The sequence below is a fragment of the Ptychodera flava genome, chromosome 5 (assembly GCF_041260155.1).
Source record: "Ptychodera flava strain L36383 chromosome 5, AS_Pfla_20210202, whole genome shotgun sequence".
Classification (NCBI taxonomy): Eukaryota; Metazoa; Hemichordata; class Enteropneusta; family Ptychoderidae; genus Ptychodera; species Ptychodera flava.
This window is the reverse complement of record NC_091932.1, coordinates 16,311,275-16,331,467: the sequence shown is the minus strand read 5'-3', so window position 1 is coordinate 16,331,467 and position 20,193 is coordinate 16,311,275. Positions and strand designations below refer to the sequence as shown.

Below are 20,193 nucleotides of genomic sequence, written 5' to 3'. Positions count from 1 at the left end.
TGAGAGACTTGTGAATGGTATGAATTGGACACTATTTGATGATTATTAAAAGACTATAACAACCTTTATCAACGTACGCAAAGTCCCGAAATGTTTGAATATGCAGTCATAAATGTCAACATCTATATCAAAACCATCAATTTTCATAATCATTCATACATTGTTAATGTTTTTGGAAAATATTAATTTGAACATAAAGTGAGATTCTATGATATTCTTTCTCGCGTATGTTTTTGCTGTTTCTTGAAATAAAGCTGTACTGAACATACCTGTTGGTCTTTCAACTCAGATTCTAGAGTTTCTTTGTCTTTCGGAGTTTCCGCAGACTTGATTGTCTCCGCTTTCTCGCCAATCCAGTCGAGACTTGCTTGCAGAGTGTCAATCTTTTCGGCCACGACATAGTTGACGTCGAGTTGTTCCTGTCGGTCAGTCACTTTCACATCGAGTGCTTCATAGCGACTTGTGATGTCAGAAAGTTGTCGTTGGATCGGTGACTCCTCTGTTGAAGTGAAAAGGGCATTAAGATTGGCCTTACGACGTCACTGTTTTAGGTGTTTTCCACGCGCGGTTCACATATTTTGATGGTAATGCTTATGAAAATATTGTTACAGTAACAACTCTCTTCCAGAGATGATATCAATAGGACTGTACCCTATTGGCATTCATTTCACTCCGCCATCATTATGAAGATGTTTTATTGGTAACAATAAACAGGGACTATGGTGCTGAGCAGAAAGCCGTAACAGTATAAATCTCAACAATCCATTTACAATGTGTCTCTATTTTGTCCTTTTCAAAAGCAAAATTGTACTCAGCATGGCATGTACAACTGGTAAAACTCACCAAAAGGGAGAGCAATACATAAAATGATGAAGATCTTGCAATAATGAAATATTAAACGACAAGATTATTACAGCCAAAAAAAGAATAAATTTACCTTTGAAGAAGGTTTCTGGTTCTTCCTCGGGTTTCTTTTCCGGAGCCTTTTCTTCCAGCGTGCTTCTTTTCCGCGGTTCGCTTGACGTCAGCACAGCTGTTGACTCTGTGATAGTTTCAATGGTTGTGCCCAGTTCCTGTGCCTTCTCCACTTTGGGTTTGAAGTCCTTCACCTCTTTCTGGATTGGCTGAACACAGAAAGAAAGAGAGTCTGTGTTGGTGCCATTTTCAGCACAGCAAACTTGCCACGCAGCAAGAAACCACTTTTTGGCATTCTTATATTTCAAAAAAATATCTCCAATTTATACAACTTTCAAACAGTAACTTTTGATGAAAAATTATTTCATTTTTGACGTTTATTTTTATTAGCATTTTTGGTCAAAGATAATCAAGGGTCATTCTGTTGTAAGTTGGTGAACTTTGGTTGTACTTTCTCACCTTGTGTTCGGAAATTTGTTTCTGGAGGGTTGGTGTATCTTCAGCTGGGGACGACAGTTCTTCCACTTTGGTTTCTGTTTTCTCCAGCCAATCGGTGACGTACTTGACGTGACCTTGGAACTGACCTTCAGTGAAGTGTCTCTCCTCAAGCTGTTCGTTCCTGTTTTGAAAAATTGACAATATGGCAATCATCAAAGTTTCCTTCTGTTTCAGCTATTTACAGAAAAGATGAAAATATGATCAGTCTAAGTCTGGCGAAACCTGTATCTCTACAGTACTTCACATCCACATTTATATTTCCACATACCAACCAACCTACCTGTAAAACAGTTGGTTGTACTCTTATGACATAGATAAAGCTACCCATATATTGGCCAATCAAATAGCTTGTCTCATCTTACCTCTGTCTGAGTGCATCCAGCAGAGCTTGCCAGTTTTTGGTGGTATTGTCCACGACATCACTGACAGCACTGGTGTCCTTGGCCTTGGGATCTTTGGTCAGTTCACTGCCAAGTCTGATCACGGTGTCATACAAAGGTCGGTAGGTGTCAACCTCTTTAGTCACGTCCTGTAACATTTATCACATAAATGAAGTTTTGTTAATGTCAATCACTGCGATTCACAGCCAAGTGATCAATACTTCACCCTTTGAGCACCAAAGTCAATTTTTGTCCCTCATATAAAATTAACCCGAGTCAATTTTGTTTTATCATTTTTGCAAAACATTTTTAGAAAGCTGTAGCCAATGAAATGTGATATCATTTCATCTTAAATGGTCAAAATAACTTCATCAACCTGCATACATCTGTCTGCACTTGCTTACCTTCAGTTTCTTGGCCAGTTCATCGTATGGTTTGCGGCCAGTCTCCTTAGATTCCACATCCTTCAGAATCGGCAACAGCCAGTCTTCCAGCTCGTCCACCTTATCCATTAACTCCGTCAATTTGTCGAGTCTTCCCTGGAGGTAGATTCCATGCCTCTTCGCTCTATCATCCACCTTGCGGAATCTTCCGGTGACGTCGTCCAGTTTTGGTTTCATACCCCTGGATTCTGGCGATTGCCGCACTGCATCCAGGACTGGTTTGTGATTGTCGACGTCAGACTGAATGCCCTGTTTGGGGTGAAAACGTCATGGTCATTACATTGAAGGCAAGAAATGTACAGTATCATAGATTAATTATTTGTCTGTCACAAAAATATTCTATCTGAGTCCTATGGGACAAAGTCTCAGTGTACACAAATGAGACTCCCCTTGGATATTTTCAGGATTTCAGTGTGGTAATGTTGAACATTGTCCCATACACATATTATTGCCTTCCTGACATCCACTGGCATTCCTATGGCACACTTTTCAATCTGATTGTAATCTCATAAGATTCCTTTTCCTTTGGATAGCTCAATAGATGTTTAAGTCATGTTAGCTGTTCTCAAATTTTTACAATTCTTTTCTGATCTACCACTTGTGGGGGCTCATTGTAAAGCTCTAGGCCTAAGAAAAAATTCCATTCTCTTTGTTTTTCAAAAATCGAAAAATTTATTTTTCCTCATAGAGTGAACACAGAGATGGTAGCCATTTTGAATTTAAAATGTAAGTAAATGTTAGGTACTTTGTTCCTCTAGTACCAAACTTTGCCTGGTGACCCCTGATATTTATTCTTAATTTGGCAAGAGGGTGGTTAAAAGTTTCATTGCGGAAAGTTTGAACAAAAGTCTTTCATTTTTGAGGCGCATACTACTGTAAACTAAAATTCTTGCAATGCAAAGGAAGATACATTGACATCAACAGTGCTGGTACACACCAAATAGAAAACACATACCAACTGGGTGGTTTCAATAATCTTCAAAAAGATATTGTGTACTGACCTTGACCACTTGAATCTGTATGATGATCACTTCTCTCTTAATGACGATCGGTGTCTCTTTTTCCACCGTGTCCATCTTCTTCTCGGTTTCCTTGAGCCAGGTGTCAAATTGGTCCAAGTTGTCCTGTACGCTCTGTACCTCTGACAAGGATGTTTGCAGTATTGTGTATCGACTTGTCACCTGGTACTGGATCATTGTGTATCTTCTGATCACTTCCACTGGAGAGAGAGTTAAGCAAAGCGACTGAGTTATGACAACTGTGAACAAACTTTTGGTATTTACATCATATCTCACTTTTGCCTTTAGATCCATAAATCCTAGCTATGGTACATTTTATCTGGTCAATCCAACCTGTTCACTCAATTTCCCAATAAACAGGTCCACACTCAACGCTGCCAACAACAGATTAGGCCAAACCTTAGGGTTAAAGTACAACACATTTAAGAAACTTTAAAAGTATTCCAATGCCTCAAATATATCTTTATCTGATGAACAAAACAATAATTCCTTGAACACAGTTCATATCTCTTATTTCTGGTCCAGAGAAAATACATTAAACATTTGTTGTGATAAAATTCAACATTTGACTGTTATGAAGTTCCTGTTCATAATGAATCAGTACAATAAGACTTTTAATAGAGTGATACAATATGTTGCATTAATTATACAGAACTTTGATTTATCGTTTTGCATTATCTTCTGGACTACATTTTGACTCTGCACACTTACCAATAATCTTGTCCACCTCCGGTTTGTATTCTGGTTTGGCTTCTGAGATGTCTTTGCTGTTCTCTTTCAGGTTCTCAACGTCCTTACCGTGAGCGATGACATCGTCATTCAAAGTCTACAAGACACAAAAGTCAACACTTAACATCAGAAAAGACTGTAGTTAGCAAATGACAAATCAACAAATATTTTGAATTGGTTGGGCGTTTGGACATTGGAAACTCTGAGAAGCAATTCTACAAATACATTTGTAGTTTGAAAACTTCAAAGATCTTGACTAGGTTTGAGCAAAAATTGCTTGAATTAAATTTTTTCTTTGAGTAAAAGCATGAATATATATATCTATTAGACCAGTGAGCAAATTACACAAATTAGCAAACTTTGTCAGTGTGAATTTCTTGAAATTGATATCTTTTACCTGGAGCTTGTTGATCTGTTTCTCAATTTGTTTTGGCTCAGTGGCAACAGGCTCATCTTGCTGATTGGTCAGTTCTTGTTCTGTCTGAGTCAGCCATACTGTCATGGTGCCAACTTGCTCTTTCAGGGTCTGGTACTTCTCCACGACGTCACCGATTTTGGCCGCCTGCTCTTCAAAGTCGACGGTCAGCCGGTTGTACCTGGTGTTCAAGTCGGCAATCTTGTCCCGGATTGTGTTGGAGTCCGGAGCTTCCTGGTATTCTCTGTTGAATTGCTTCGGAAGCACGGTGGTCCGGAACTTGGTGATGGTAGTTTTGAAGTTCTGGGGAGAGATTTACACACGCAGTCTGGTAAACGGGAATGCTCCTTCAAAACTAGCACAGAAGTATATGTATCATATAAGAAGTCAAAGGGTAAGTAACCAACACTATAGTTACAACAGGTTACGTATCAAAGACAAAGTGTGAGAGGCACATCAAAAAGTCATTTTTTGGTATAAATTTATTTTTCTGTACTTTTGTTCACAAATATGATCCTCGGTGAAAATCTAGAACTACCATAATGCAATTTTCGTGGATAAATGTGCACTTGTGCACGTAATATGAGGACGATACCACATATACATCATTCTTAAACTTGGCAAATGACATAACTTGTATGTAGGGCTGAATACCGTGAAACAGATATGAACTGAAAATGCTCACGTGTTTCATTATATATTGAAGTTATGTGTAAATTTGAACCTTTGCCACATGTTTGCAACTTCATTGAAAGTATTATGATCAACATAATGAACAATAATCACCGCCAATTAATTCTAAAAGGTCATGAAGTATACAAATATGTAATTAGCTGAAATAAAAATATTAAAGTTCTTTGACTGCTGTCATTGTATCACCATTTTATATAGCAAGTGTAATTACCGTTGGCCAAGTCCTTCAAGCCATATATGCCGAGCTGTGAAAGCTCATTAGATATGCAAATTATAAATTAGCTGACATGAAAATGTGAAATGACTTTCGATATTGTTTTAACCAGGTGTAATCATCAATGTACATAGCATGTTTTGCCAACTTTGATCAAGTACATCCCAGTATATATCCCTAATAAGCAAAGTTCATTAAATATGTAAATTAGGAATTGACTTAAGTAAAAATGCTTAATGATTGTCAATAATGTTGTATCATGGTATCTGCAATATATGTAGCAAGTTTTGTCAACTTTGGTCAAGTCAATTCAGATATATATCTCTAATTAGGAAAGTTCATTAAATATGCAAATTAGGAATTGGCTGAAGAGAAAATGCTTAATGACTTTCAGTAATATTGTATTATAGTGTCTTTAATGTACATAGCAAGTTTCATCAATTTTGATCAAGTAAATTCAGATAAATATCCCTAATTATGAAAACTCATTTAATATGCAAATTAGGAATTGGCTGAAGTAAAAATGTCTTTTGACTTTCAATAATGTTATATCACAGTATCTTTGATGTATATAGCAAGTTTCAACAACTACAATCAAGTTAATTTAGATATATCCCTAATTGGGAAAGTTCATTAAATATGCAAATTCGGAATTGGCTGAAGTAAAAATGCTTAAAGACTTTCAAAAATGTTGTATCATAGTAGCTCCAAATACATGTAGCAAGTTTCATCAACGTCGGTCCAGTCAATTCAAATATATATCCCTAATTAGCAAAGTTCATTAAATGTGCAAATTAGGAATTGGCTAAAGTTAAAACGCTTAATGACTTTCAATAATGTTAAATAATAGTATCTTTAATATACATACCAAGTTTGGTCAATTTTGATTGAGTCAAATCAGACATATATCCCTAATTAGGAAAGTTCATTAAATATGCAAATTAGCAACTATCTTTCATGTAACCCCTTAATGGTTCCCACTGCTGATATATCTTGGTGTGATCAACATTTGTAGCAAATCTCATCAAATTGTGTGTAGTCGTTTTTAATGTATATCCGTTTTTTTCTAAAATCATTAATTATGCAAATGAGTAAAAAGTATGCAAGCCACACCCACCAAAAACTAATCAGTTCTTGCCATTTGCTAACTGAATATATGTACCAGATTTGATTCTGATCTGACTAGCCGTTTTTGAGATATCGGACCAACAGACAGACAGACAGACAGACACACGGACACACAGACAGACAGACAGACAGACAGACAAACATCGCTGCGACATATGCTCACATGTGTAAACACGTGAGCAAAAATGAGTTCAATATGTTATCTCTTAGTTCCCTAAATACAGGTCGATTACATTCACAACATGAAAAAGTAACAGCATTGTACCATGTAACTGTTTACAAGGCAATTAAAATTACTTGTGGTGAATTTCATCCACAGTCAAGGTCAAAAAAAAAGGCAATGGTCACCTTGCCATCTTCCAAGATGCTGTGGCCATCATCATTAATATCAATCAGGTCATTCTTGTGTCTTGTCACGTCATGTCTGAACGTCTTGATAAGCCTCTCATGATCTTTGAGGGCGCTGGGTTCCTTTGGTACGTCTGCCAGTGTCGTCTTCAGAGTCTCCTCAGAACTGACCAGCCACACTTCAAAGGTGATGTACTTCTGATAGAACTCCTTCAGCTTCTCCGATGCTTCCTCGAGAGTCTTCACTCTCTCATCGGTCTCCTTCTTCACGGTTTGGTACCGAGGTTTGAGATCGTCGATGTCGTTTCTGAGTTTTTCTTTCTCATCCGGCGTGAGAGTCTTGTCATTCTTCTTCAGGAAGTCCTCTGCACCTTTCAAGGCTCTCGTCATTGGCTGCTCATGTGAAACGATATCATCTTTGATGTTCTGTGAGGAAAGAAAGATCCAAAACGTTTAATTTTCAACCCATTTTGAAAATGAATTTCATATCATAAATCCTACATGATATCTTCAGTTGACACGAAGTACATCCAAAATGAAAGGGCAAACATTACGGCTCTCGGATTCATATCTCTCTGAATCCTTGGGAGTTAACCCTTTCACCACCATGGTTTGTCCCAAATCCATTGTTCTCTATGGTAAAGTTGGACCTGTACACAGGGAACTGGGGTGAAAGGGTCAAAGGTCAGAGTTCATAATCAAACGCACCTTGACCTCGCCAACCTGCTTGTTCAGTTGTTCTGGCTCTTCACTGACTGGCTGCTGGGAGCCCAATCGCTCTTCGATGGATTTCACCCAATCCAGCAGCTCTTTCAGACTGTACGTCTGCAGCTGATATTGTTCTTTCAGGGCAGCCTGTCAACATAAACCGTACGGATGGAGAAAAAAAGAGTAACAACAAAATGCACAGCATGACAATGGAATTATGTGACAATGCATACACTGATGATTAATGAGGCGATTGTCGCGTGTTGTGAATTTTAATGAGGAATTTACGTTGTTAACAGCAATCTTGATGTTTTTAATGTGAAGTCTTCCGATATAAAACTGTGCTAATGAGTAAAACACATACATGATACATGATAACATATCTGTGAAAAGTTAAAAATTTTAGGGCCAAAAAAATTGACAATAAAAAATAAAATTGTTATGAACAATACATGCTGATTTTTTGTTCCAATCAAAATCTACCATATCAGTTCTCGAAGCTAATTTACAAAGTGTAATTCAAATATCTGTTCAAACATAAACAGTTTACGTTATACTGCACTTCTTCAACCATTCTGGCATGACTTTGATGTAATTTTTTGGAGAGCAGTTTTTTCAGGGGAGGCTATACAATGTTTGAAGAACCTTTCAGACTTTTGCAGTGGATTACATGACATTTGTAAACAATACGAAATTAAATTACGACATATATGAACTATGAAAATTTACAATTGAAATTCTTCATTAATGATTACATGTATACAATTATGCACTGTAATTTGATACATATTTTTAACGTTGGCGACTATATTTTCCCCAATGATGTTAATTTGTCTACAATGGCTTTCTTATTGTTATCAATAATGGTCAACATGACGTGGAATGGTATGACTGTACAATGTGATTCATAAACAAAGGAATTTCTGCTACCTTTGCATGATGGCAGTATAACGCATTTACAATCTAATGAAAATGGTCCTTGAAACCTTAGCATGACAATGAAAATGAAAGCAGTCACCTTTTCTCCCAGTTCTTGTTCAAGTTGACTTACTGTCGCCTGCAACTGTCTGATTCTCTCATCGGACAGTCCAGTAATGCCGTCGTAGTCTGTCTTGATGTCCCTGATCAGCTTCTCCAGAAGCTGTTTCTGTTCAGGAGTCAGGTTGTCACGATTGGCGAGGAGGAACTTCTCAGTGTTTTTGATTTCCTCGTCAATTGGTTCCTTATGAGCAACAATCTCACTCTTCAGAGCCTGGAGGAGTACATAATAAAAAATAGTTAACTTACTTACGATATTTCTACCTTGCAGAACAAACAAGTCAATATTCTCTGCTTCTCTGCCTGTCGAAGAACATTTGGCAGAGTCTATATGCCTCCAGCAATGCTGTTACACCAAGTGCGCCCTCTAACTTCGTGTGGCAACTAAGAAACACCTTGACATTTCATAGTGTCAGTCCCACATCTAATACTTTGCAATATTTCTTTTGCACTAAAAAGAATGCTTTTGAGTAAAAGTATACTGATCATTGACGAGAAAAAGAAGACTGATAGAAATTGCCCTGGCTACAAAATGGCCGCCTACCTTCTGCTTATTAACCTTCTCAACTGCCACTTTCAGCTCCTTGGCTTCCGGTTCAGTTTCCTGAATCTTCTCTTCCGTGGAATGTATCCAATCCAGGACACCCTGGAGTGAGCTTCTACGACTATTGACTTTCTTAGAAACATCTATGGCAGTCTCCAAGTCTTCTTGTCTCTCACTGACTCTGTCAGTCAGTTTGCCGTACCTCTCATTGACTTCATCAAGTTGCTTTCTCACTTCAGGTACTTCTGTAATTACAAGAAAAATATCCATTTTCTGGTTGAGATTTGCTGATTTTTATTTTGAATTTTATAAATCTTTTTTAAAAGTGAAACCATAGTTTTGCTCCTCTGATCTTTTAATTGCAGTTAAAAAAATCTTCATTGTGGTCCAGAATACACATCAATCAACCAGCTAAAAGTGTGAAGTTATTATATTAAACAGTCTCAAAAAAGCTGTGAAATATAAAAGCTAGTGGTGTGATTTCTAACCAATGAGAAAAAGGGTTACAACAATTCACCTTCTATGATTGGTGTCTTTGCTTCAGTGATGTGTGTCATGATTGGTTCCTTGCTCTCCTTGCCAGGCTCGGCAAAGTCTGTACTTCTCGGGTGGACGACACCTTTGTGTAGGATGTCCCAGGTACGAGACGTCCTTAGCACCGTCTCGCCAATGTCATTGGTTCTGTCAATCGTGGGCTTGTACTCCTTGACTTCCTTCTGTATTGGCTGATGAAGAAAATGAGATTTCAAAAATTGTGAGTGAGACTTATCCATGAGCAGCGGAAAAGCACGTTATATCGTTCAATCTTGATCTGCTGTTTTATCAACCATGACATCGGCTTGACTTTAATTCCTAGGTGTTAGACTTCAACCATTTTACAGAAAGGATTATAAAAAACACAGGTTATTTTGATACAGCTGGTTAGAATATCATTTATTACAGACGACAGAGAGAAGATAGGCAGTATGGCACATGACCGTTCAGCTTAATCTCACATCATGCTGACAAAGATTTTTATTACATGCCTCATATATCGAACATCGCACGCTCCATAGGATTCAATGGTAACTCGTTGATGACGTTGCAGGTGCATCGTCATCACTTGATGGAAAATGAACTGAAACTATTTTCAACTTGACAACATTGGGATTTAAAAAATATAAAATTGCACATGGAAATACTGTTTTACAAAATAATGCGAAAAAGATGTCAATAAACTGCATAACAGTGATTTAGATATATCAATGCGCCGTTCCATGATGAAAATCGTTCTATTTTGTCAACAGATGTTTGTCTAACATTGAAATAAAGCATATGATTGTCATTTGTATGTAAACCCCCAAAATTGGAATGAAAACTATGTAAGAGAGGCATGTAATAAAAACATTATAGCCCAAACAAGGGACTATGTACCCTCGGGGCAGGAGACCATTTGCCCTCCTCACATTGGGCAAATGGTCACTACCCTCGGGCACATAGTCCCATGTAAGAGGAAATGTTAGCTCAAAATAGCATCATTAAAGATATGACTGGTTTTCATTTGATCAGTCATTCTTTAATTTTATGTGATACTCAGTGTTTAACTTGTCCAAACAAGATTCCCTGTACAGTTCCACCACAACAACGGCTTTGGGCCAAAGTATGGTGCTGAAAGGGTAATTTGTTCTCTATGTCGAACATGTCTTGGTTTCTATCAGAGAAACAAAGTTATGGAATTCATATCTAAGTTTCAGAGTGTGGTTAAAATTAACCATCAAAAGTGCACCTGAATCTCCTGTTTCCGGTAATGTTGTAACACAAAAGAAAAGATAAAAAAAAAGAAATAAAAGGAAAAGTTAAAATACAATATTGTAAACTTCAGTTAAGTTTTTCTGGTCTATCAAACCTCAAACATTGTATAATCTGCATAAACATGCATTTTTTAATAATGAAAGCATGCTTTTTTGTCATCATCTGCTAGATCAATGAAAGAAGTAAATACATGCTGGCCTACTGAGGGCGCTGTTCTGTGTGCCTTCAGAACATCCCAGAATGGAAGGCATATGATTATAACAAAATCATAGATGACCCCCTTGCCATTGATATGACCATACCAGGGTTAGCGATATGATTTTCAAGTTAGTAGCCACACTTTCTCAGTGTGGCTGATTTGGTCTTCATTTTATTAGCCACACACAATTTTGATTAGTCATGAATATTAAATACTGGAAGACACATGCTGCAGTCTCCTTCAAGTTTTTGATGTGGACACATACACACATATATACATTCATGCATACAGACTCCTACTCATACCCTGGTTTAACTCAAATATTGAAAGGTTAGGAGAGTTAAATGTATCGTTACAGTTGGTAAAATTACATTTCAGATCAGAGAAACTATCAAAGGATGTTAAAACAATGGGACATTGAAGTTCCTGTGACAGCATCGTATGGAAAATGGACATTTTTCCAGTGCTCTTCATGAATCTGTGTCCCTCTGTCCCCGTTACCTGAATAGAATAGTCCCACTCTGCAGTCACATCTGCCATTGTTTATTTTCATTCAAGTCCACGCCGTTGGATTTCATCCTCTAAACATGCAATTTCATTTGTTTTAAAACAATTATCCTTTCATCTGTGAAGACTTTTCACCAGTGACTAGTACAATTTTCATTGCTATGTTGTTGTTCACGCAGAATGAAGATTGTTTGATATTGGAAAGTTGAGTTGTTATTACCGTAAGTGCAGCCAATGCACATGCCAGTTCACAGTTGATTGACGGCATACATGACGTCTTTGTTTCATGTTTACTTTAGACTTCAAGATATGATTTGTGCGGAAATTTAAATATCTCTGATCCAGGAATGTGTAATCAGTACAGCGATATAAAATACTGTGTCAGTTAAGCTCAGAATCGTCACTGAGTTTTGCTGCCTTTTGGCCCTGGTTGTCTATCATATCAATGTGATCAAGGAATGCCAATTCATAGATATTTTGAGAATGTAAATATTTTCTGTATTTTTTCTTCCTTTACAATTTCAAGTACTTTATTAGTAAAGAGTTTTTTCGTGTTGTCTTCTGCATACTAGTGAAAAGGCATTAACAGTGAGACTGTCTAATCAATTTTGACTACAGAAAGCAGCTTTTGCCACACCTTTGAGGACATAGTGATTGCAAATGGATTTTTGTTCCCCACAAACAACTTTCAGTCACATTTTGCGAATGTGGCAACCTCTACCACAAACCCTGCATACCTGATACTTTTTTAAGATTCTGTACAATAACTACATCAATCTGTTTATGAAATTTTATGACAAAAACAGGTAAACTTGAATTCAATGCAAAATTATTTTCCGCACAATCCAATAAACACAGAGAGACACAAACATTTTTTATCATTACACACAATAGAATAGACACTCAGACAGCTGGCAAATGACCAGGCACCCGAAACTGCGTAATAATTCACTCAGGTGTCAAAGACTCCACACCCTGATGATATCTTGGAGAGAAAGCTATTCATACTTCCATGCGCAAAGACACCGCTGCCAAAGTATGCCATACACTGCTGCAGCAACATCTGTAGAAGCAAGTCACGAAGAGCGGAAAACAGTGATGCCTTGTCCCAGGCTACATATTTCCACAGAACTGTTTCGGCGGACATACCTTATTCTCACTGATCTGTTGTGGAATGGTGTCCACATCACTGGAGACAGGATCCATCTTGTCGATCTTGACCTCCATCTTATCAATCCAATAGAAGACTTCCCTGACAGTGATTGTGAACTGAGTGTGTGCTCTCTGCAACTCACGGATGTGTTGCGCTCTGCAAAAACCAACAAATTTTCATTAAAGTCAGACTCAAAATTTTACATTTCTTTTCTGATCAACCCCTTTTGGGGTGCTCATTTTAAAGCTCTTGGAGTAAGAAAAATTTTCATAAACTTTTTTTGCGAAAAGCAAAAATGTTACTTTTCTTCATAGATTTAACACAGGGATGGTGGCTGTTTTTAATTTCAAATTATCAGTAAATATTAAGTAATTTGTTTCTCTGATACCAAACTTCGCTTGGGGACCCCTGATTCTATTCTTGATTTGTTAAGAGAGTGGTTGAAAATTTATTGAGAAAAGTATGAGCAAAAGTTGAAGTCTTTCACTTTCAAGGCCCATACTACCATAGATCTCAATCTGTATAACATCTGGCTTGACAAAAACAGAGGTAGCCGATATCAGCAGTCACTCACCTCTTGTTGAGGGCGTCCTCTAGGTCGTCCCAGTTCTTGGTGACACTGCTCAGTACCTCACTGACTCTGTCGGTATCGCTGGCTTTAGGATCCTTGGTAAGCTGCTGACCTAGTTGTTGGATGGTGCGGTATAGAGGGCGCTGTTTCTCGGTTTCCGTAATCAGGTCCTGGATGAAGAAGTGGATGGCACACATAAGGCAATATCTCAACAAGAGAATTTTTCTTTTAACGGGGCAATAACTGGCATTGGTTTTAAAAAATTTACACACAACAGTTGAATGAAAAATGTCTAATCTTGAGAGAGATTTTTTGTATTCCCTACCATAAAGTTGCCCATTACTACAATACTGGGCTGGACAGTAATATGGCCTTTTGTTATTTTAACACTACACATTAATCAATGCATTAGAGCTGGTACTGTAGATGGTGAAACTCTGGAAAAGTGTGGCTTCTTTTGACAATATTTCTGAACTCTGTGCTTCAATTAGTAACTTTTTGAAATTCCTCGGAGTAAGCCAGAAACCAATACATTTAATATATTTATCTTGTTGCTTTGAATACAGCAATTTTCTGGGTCAGTGGCACATCAAGTTAGTGGTGAGGTAATATGAATTTGCAGTTTATGAATGAATGATGAAAAAAATCATAAAAAGTTGGCATTACTGGCCTTTTAACATTTTTCTTGATGTGTGATATATATTTGAACCCAATGAAAGAATATGGATAGAAAAGAACATATATACTGGATCATACCTCTATCTTCTTTGTCCTCTCCGGGACTGACAACTGAGCAAGCTCCTGAGACTCAAGAGTTACGAGTGTCGGAAGCAGCCAGTTTTCCAACTGGTCCACCTTGGCCAGGAATTCTGCCAGCGTGTCGAGTCGGCCTTCCAGGTAGTTGTCCAGCATCTTGGTTTTGTTCTGCAGTCTGTTGTATCTGGAGTTGAGTTCGTCAAGTTCTGGTTTCAAAGTCTTGGCTTGCTGGGGGTCCTTGTTGACACTGTCCGTCACTGATTCAATGCTTGGTTTGTGATTCACCACATCTGTCAGCAGTGCCTATGAAAAGAATCCAGAATACATTTCAGATTTAGCCATGATTTTCAACCCTTAAAGCTGCAGTTCTCAATCCCTGGTCCACTTGTTAAGTCTTGTAGATGTTGAAAATTTAGCAAAAGTCCACTGCTTTCCTTTGACAATTTTTATGAAGTTAATCAATGTTTTTTCTGAGATACACCAGATATATGCTTGTACATAGTACAAGCTAACGAACTGAACAAGATTTCTATTGAGGACAAAAATGAATTTGACATGTAATTTTAAATTTTAAAGTTTTCTGCAAGTTAGAGCATTTTCAAAGGTATCCCAAGAGTTGATAAACCAGCTTCATCTAATCCCACTCACTCAAACCTACAAACAGACCTGCTCCAAGTGCGTAACAAAAAAAGTTCTGTAATACTGTTGTATTATGTATGCAATGTAATCCGCATACCTTCACATGCTGTTGTTGATCAAGCAGCGGGTTCTTCTCAATGATGACTGGAGTATCTCTGTCCAGTCTCTCCGCCGTCCTCTCCGCTTCATCCAGCCACTTCAAGAGACCCTCCAATGCATCATGGGTACTCTGAGACTCGGTGAGTGAAGTCTGAAGCACATTGGTCTGCAGCAAAGTGCCTGTCTTCAGGTTCTCATATCTTGTAACAACGTTACCTGAAGAAAAAAAACACAAAAATTTCATTTAAAAAAACTAAATATTGTTATAAAAATTCACTAGGGTAGAAATAACAATGGCAAAATCACAGATTGATGGCCTTGATCTATCTTTAATTACTTTTGAGAATGCCAAGCGACTAGGCAGCAAAAAGTAAATGCATTGGTTACCTCTTTCTGTGTAAATTTGGATAATGTGGAAAATGCAGTTATTCCATAGAATTTGGCACACACATGTTTGGATAAAAAAACATGCGAACCATGTACTTGAATAAGGAAGGGAAAAAAATTCAAAACTTTGAAGTGGGTAGACCTGGGAAAATTCAAGCTTTGTTTCTTGAAATTTCTGTTTTCCACTTACCGACTTCATTATTAGTTTCTTTTTGGGTCTCAGGATGGACTTCGATCACATCCTTGCCTGTATCTTTGACTCTTTCAACGTCTTTGTTGTGAGACAGAATGTCATCATTTACGGCCTGTATGGTAGGAAAACAAAATTATACGATAAACTTTTCACAACATCCAAGAGTAATTGCACACCTTGACTGCCACTTTAACGTTTTATACAGATTCTTGATTTTATTTTCTCAGTAACTGAAAGTGGTTCAAGACAGACAATGAGCCATGCAGTTGCACTGTGGAATTCTGAAGTGAATCAAACCAGCGCTGAACAAAATGGACACAGGTATGGACATCCAAGATAGAGTTGGTGATACAACCTCATCACAAACTTTGGTCCATTCTCACTGTTCTTGACAGTAATTGTGAAGTGTGAAATGGTAATTTGGCAATAACCAACCTTCAACTTGTCAATCTTCTCCTTAATAGCCTCAGGCTCAACAGGTGCCCGCTTTTTCTTCTCCTCGGCGAGATCTTTCTCCGTCTTGCTGAGCCATGGAGTGATGTCATCCACAGAACTTCTGAAGACTGTGTGTCTCTCAACAAGTGTGTGTAATTTCTGGACATATGTTCGGTACTCGACGGTAAGTTTGTTGTAGCGAGTGGTGAGGTCATTGACCTTTTCCTTGACGACTTCTGGTTCAGGTTCTTCGACATAGTCTCTGTTAAACTGTCTGGGCATCACCGTGGTTCTGAACTCAGTGATGTCCTTCTTGAAGTCCTGTCAAGGCAGCAAAGAAAAACTTAGTGTTGTGATCTCCCACACTGCATCAATAATGTACTTTATTCATGAAAAAAAAATATTTCTAGTGTTACAGCCAAGTTTTTTCAACTACAGTGACATCTTGGGAAAATTCAAAATATTACAGTTAATTACTGAGGATATTTATAACACAATATTCATTTGAAGAAAGTTAAAGTGATCTATGCAGGGCTGAAATCACAATCCCTACGAATACATTTCAGATGGTTTAACAATTGAGTTACTGGATCGGTCAGCATGAATGTTGGCATTCCAATCCTAAATGTGGATTTTCCTTCCTCTGTGCATGGCCGCTGTGGGACTGAACTCATCACCTTATCAGTCTACACAGGGATCTGAAAGGTTCTGTGTTTCACACTAGTCATAATGTAGGATTAGGTATAATGGTAATTTTTGACCTTCGAGTGAGGAAAAGCCAAGACCTACACAGAAACAGCAAGGGAAATAATGATTTTCCATTTGTGTAATTCAACATTGTCTTTGATGAAAGAAAATACTTACCTTTGTTTTGTCGATGAAATCCTGCCCAGTGTTGTTTGTTTCGTCCAACTCTGGTTTGTGATCAATGACATCGGTCAGGAATTTCTCTGCTTCTGTGTCTTGCTTTCTGAGAGTGGGTAAATCTTTGCCAACCGTTTTCACCAGCTTCGGCAATTTCTTCTCTGCGCCCACCAACCACGTCTCAAAGGTCTTCGCTCTCTTCGTGAAGTCATCATTGATCCTCTCAGCTGGTATAAGATGTTGGTCACGGTTGTTTGACTCCTCATGAACTCTGTCGTATCTCTTTCTGAGGTCGTCGCGGTCATGTCGCAGCTTCTCGACCTCAATTTCATCCACGTCCTTACCGTATTTGACGAGGAAGTCATCGGCACCTTCAAGAGCCACAGTGACAGGTTCTTTGTTGGCATTGACTTCATTGGCAATGTCCTAATTACAAAGAAAAGACAAAATTAACATGAACTTTAGTCTTTTGAAGACAAAAATAATTCTTTTATACCAAAGTATCGGTGCTTCCTGGAACAAGCTCAAAGAAATGCTGGGGGGTCAGAATGAAGAAATATTTTTTTTTCCCTCCATCAACCGAGAGGACACAAAACTGCATTCAAATATTGAAAACAGTTATTTCACTGTTTAGGTTATACATTAACCAACACAGAAAAGGTGGAACAAGGCAGAACATAAATTTTACAGCAAAAATCTGTAACTTATGTTTATTCTTCGGTCCTTTAGGTCTGTACGCTTTGCAGATTCAGTAGATGTGTAGAAGTTGACAACATCCCTCTTTGATGAATTTTATCAAAAAGTGTACACCATGATTACCTTGTTGCGCTGTACTTGTTTTTTCAGCGGTTGAGGTGACTCTTTCATTGGCTGTTCCTCTCCAAGCTTGCGCTCAACGGTAGCAACCCATTTCAGGAACTCTTCCAGGCTGTATGAAAGCTTCTTCAGTTCAATCAGGATAATTCTCTGAAAGAAGAGAACACCGGAATTCAATGTATTCAGATGTCTGGTATTCTAACTTTAAGACTGACACAAAAGTCGTATCCCTGCAGAAGTCGGACGCCGGTATTTTGTAATGTTGAAATTCTTCAAGCTTGTTTCAGTGGAATATATGGCTTCATGTTCTTGACATTTTCATTTTTTATCAGGAAATGTTGACCAACTATTGTAACAAATGTTTATTTACTTTGTCATGTCAGGATAATATCTCCACAGTACTGTATAAATGGTGCTTCACTATTGATCACATATAAATCCTATCACAATAGATAAGTGCACCCCTTCTGACCTGATGAAAACTTTGAGTCGATAGGGAATTTCCAGAAATTTCTTTGCATCAGTGCTATACCAGTGCATATAATTTCTTATACTATAATTTCTTATATTTCTTAAATTTTCCAGTGATTGAGAGAAGTTTCTTAGGTCAGTGATGTGGCATACAAATTTAGCTTTGAGGGGAGACTGCTTTGTCCTACCTCAACCCTATTGGGTTCAAAAGTATGTCTGGATTTCTATACACAGACAGAGGCGGTTTACCCTTGATCACACAATCAACATTTCACAATCAAGCTAACAGCACCCTTCTAACTCAGGAACTTTTCCAGTCAAATTAGAATTTCCAGAATTATCTTTAGGTTAGCCCTACACTAGGATATGTAATATGTGCAATTTTGTTGTGAAAGAAAGAACTCTTTTGAGTTGATGGCAAGTCAATTCAACAAATTTGGTTCACTAATTAAGACTTATCTAAACGCCATTGAGTTTGAAGTTATGCCTGGATCTCTACAGAAGATGATAGGGTTACAAAATTAAAAGTCCATGACAAACTCACCATTTGTTCCTCAGTAATTATCACTCTCTTTTCCAGTGTGACTGTTGGAGCACCTTCTACTTCAATGACACCAGCTTCCCCTGGAACGATCCTGTCTTTGCGGATTGTCGCCTCCGGTTCAAGGAAGCGGGGCTGAGCCTCCTGGAAGGGCACAGCCTCAACGCGGTCAATTTTGTCTGGTCTCGTTATCATTTCTTCCTGAACTACCCTCCTCTCAATCGGCATGTCACCTGGTTGCCTCTCATCTTTGGGGACTGTCTCAGATTCAAGGAATCTTGTTGGAGCTTCCTGGAAAGGTACGGTTTCCACTCTTTGGATTTCAGTTGGCCTAATGATAGTCTCTTCATCAACAAATCTCCTTACCGTTGGTTCATCACCTGATGGCTGCTTCTCATCTCTAGGTACTGTCTCTGGTTCAAATCTTGTCGGAGCCTCGTAATGAGGTACTGTTTCAACTTTTTGGACTTTCGTTGGCCTAATGACTGGTTCTTCCTTGATGGGTTTCTTTCCGATGGCTTTGCACCTTTGGTTGCTTTTCTTTAGGGACTGTCTCTGGTTCAAGAAACTCGGGTCTGGCTTCCTGGAAAGGTTCTGCCTCAACTCTTTCAATTATGTCAGTTTTGATGATCCTTTCCTCATCGACTACTCTTCTTTCAATCGTTTCTTCATCCGTTGGCTTTTCCTTGTCAGGTGTTCTTTTATCTGGACGACGGCCATCAACCAGATCTGGAACTTCAAATGCTTCTGTTCTCTCAACGATGTCAAAGCTGATCATCTCTTCTCTGACAGGTTCGGCTTCCATTGGTTCCTCAGGTTCTTTTGATACTGGCGCCCTGGCCATTTCTTCGGGAAGCTCCATCTCTGTGTCATAAGTGATATGACTCTTCTTCACAGTTTCAGTAAGTGTGCTGTCCAGAAGGCCCCGCTCTTGAGCTTCAGCAGGTGACAATCGGTCCCCAGTGGCAGGGTCGATGATGCCTCCTGTGGCAATCTGTTCTTGGATGATTTTCTTTGCTGTGTCTTCATCAATAAGGCCTCTCTCCACTGCCTCAGGCACGGGAACGGGCTTTCCGGTGGTCTTATCGACCAGTTCCGCTGGCACTTTGAATTCTGCGACCATTCTTTCTGGCCCCTTCTCAATGACCAGGGGCACCTGCTCACCCGTTGTGGGGCTCAGGCCTGCCTCCTCTCTCTGTTTAGTCTGCAGGTTGGTTTTCAGATCAGTGAGGACCGTCTCAGTGGTGACCAGGACTTTGTCAAAAGTGGTTCTGAGTTCATTCATGGTGTTTCTGATTTCAGAGCTTTGCTGTGGTTTCATCTTGTCTCTGTTCAGCATTTCAAAGGTTTCAGCTTCGTGCAAAGTCACGCTGATCGTTTGTCTGTAACGCTGAACCTCTTCATATATGATCTGTTTCAGAGAATTTGGGACAGGAAAATTTATAAATTGTTGATATTTTTCTATGCAATTGAATCTGGTGTGATTACTTAATAATTCAATAATTCTTGTATTGTAAAATGTCAAATTTGCTACATGCAGTCTTTATAGAAAAATTCATCATCGGCACAGCAATATGATACAAACATGCACTGAAGTACATGAATGAAACACTTTATAGACATGACATAAATCTTGAAGTCTTGTCATTTCTTCATGCCAGATCAATTTCCTTTGTAAATCTGACAGTCCTTAAAGCAT

General features: G+C 38.4%; 2 protein-coding genes across 2 annotated transcripts in view; both read right to left on the bottom strand.

Moving 5' to 3' along the window:
- The window catches only part of LOC139132731 (microtubule-actin cross-linking factor 1-like), a 47,935-nt gene extending 29,043 nt beyond the window's left edge, over positions 1-18,892 (bottom strand). Inside the window, exons 1-23 of the mRNA XM_070698998.1 lie at positions 18,875-18,892; positions 18,498-18,785; positions 17,486-17,632; positions 16,667-17,092; positions 15,803-16,123; positions 15,365-15,479; positions 14,786-15,003; positions 14,050-14,352; positions 13,297-13,463; positions 12,719-12,878; positions 9,590-9,797; positions 9,073-9,317; positions 8,542-8,742; positions 7,491-7,637; positions 6,783-7,208; positions 4,382-4,702; positions 3,967-4,081; positions 3,238-3,455; positions 2,198-2,485; positions 1,776-1,942; positions 1,375-1,534; positions 938-1,124; positions 270-499 (exon numbers count right to left, since the gene is read on the bottom strand). Coding sequence (XP_070555099.1) covers positions 270-499; positions 938-1,124; positions 1,375-1,534; positions 1,776-1,942; positions 2,198-2,485; positions 3,238-3,455; positions 3,967-4,081; positions 4,382-4,702; positions 6,783-7,208; positions 7,491-7,637; positions 8,542-8,742; positions 9,073-9,317; positions 9,590-9,797; positions 12,719-12,878; positions 13,297-13,463; positions 14,050-14,352; positions 14,786-15,003; positions 15,365-15,479; positions 15,803-16,123; positions 16,667-17,092; positions 17,486-17,632; positions 18,498-18,785; positions 18,875-18,892 — 5,076 coding nt within the window. The remainder of the gene's footprint in view (positions 1-269; positions 500-937; positions 1,125-1,374; positions 1,535-1,775; positions 1,943-2,197; positions 2,486-3,237; positions 3,456-3,966; positions 4,082-4,381; positions 4,703-6,782; positions 7,209-7,490; positions 7,638-8,541; positions 8,743-9,072; positions 9,318-9,589; positions 9,798-12,718; positions 12,879-13,296; positions 13,464-14,049; positions 14,353-14,785; positions 15,004-15,364; positions 15,480-15,802; positions 16,124-16,666; positions 17,093-17,485; positions 17,633-18,497; positions 18,786-18,874) is intronic.
- LOC139132730 (plectin-like) overlaps positions 15,389-20,193 on the bottom strand; it is a 134,077-nt gene continuing 129,272 nt past the window's right edge. The window contains 5 exon segments of the mRNA XM_070698997.1: positions 15,389-15,479; positions 15,803-16,123; positions 16,667-17,092; positions 17,486-17,632; positions 18,498-19,905. Coding sequence (XP_070555098.1) covers positions 18,973-19,905 — 933 coding nt within the window. The 3' untranslated portion in view covers positions 15,389-15,479; positions 15,803-16,123; positions 16,667-17,092; positions 17,486-17,632; positions 18,498-18,972.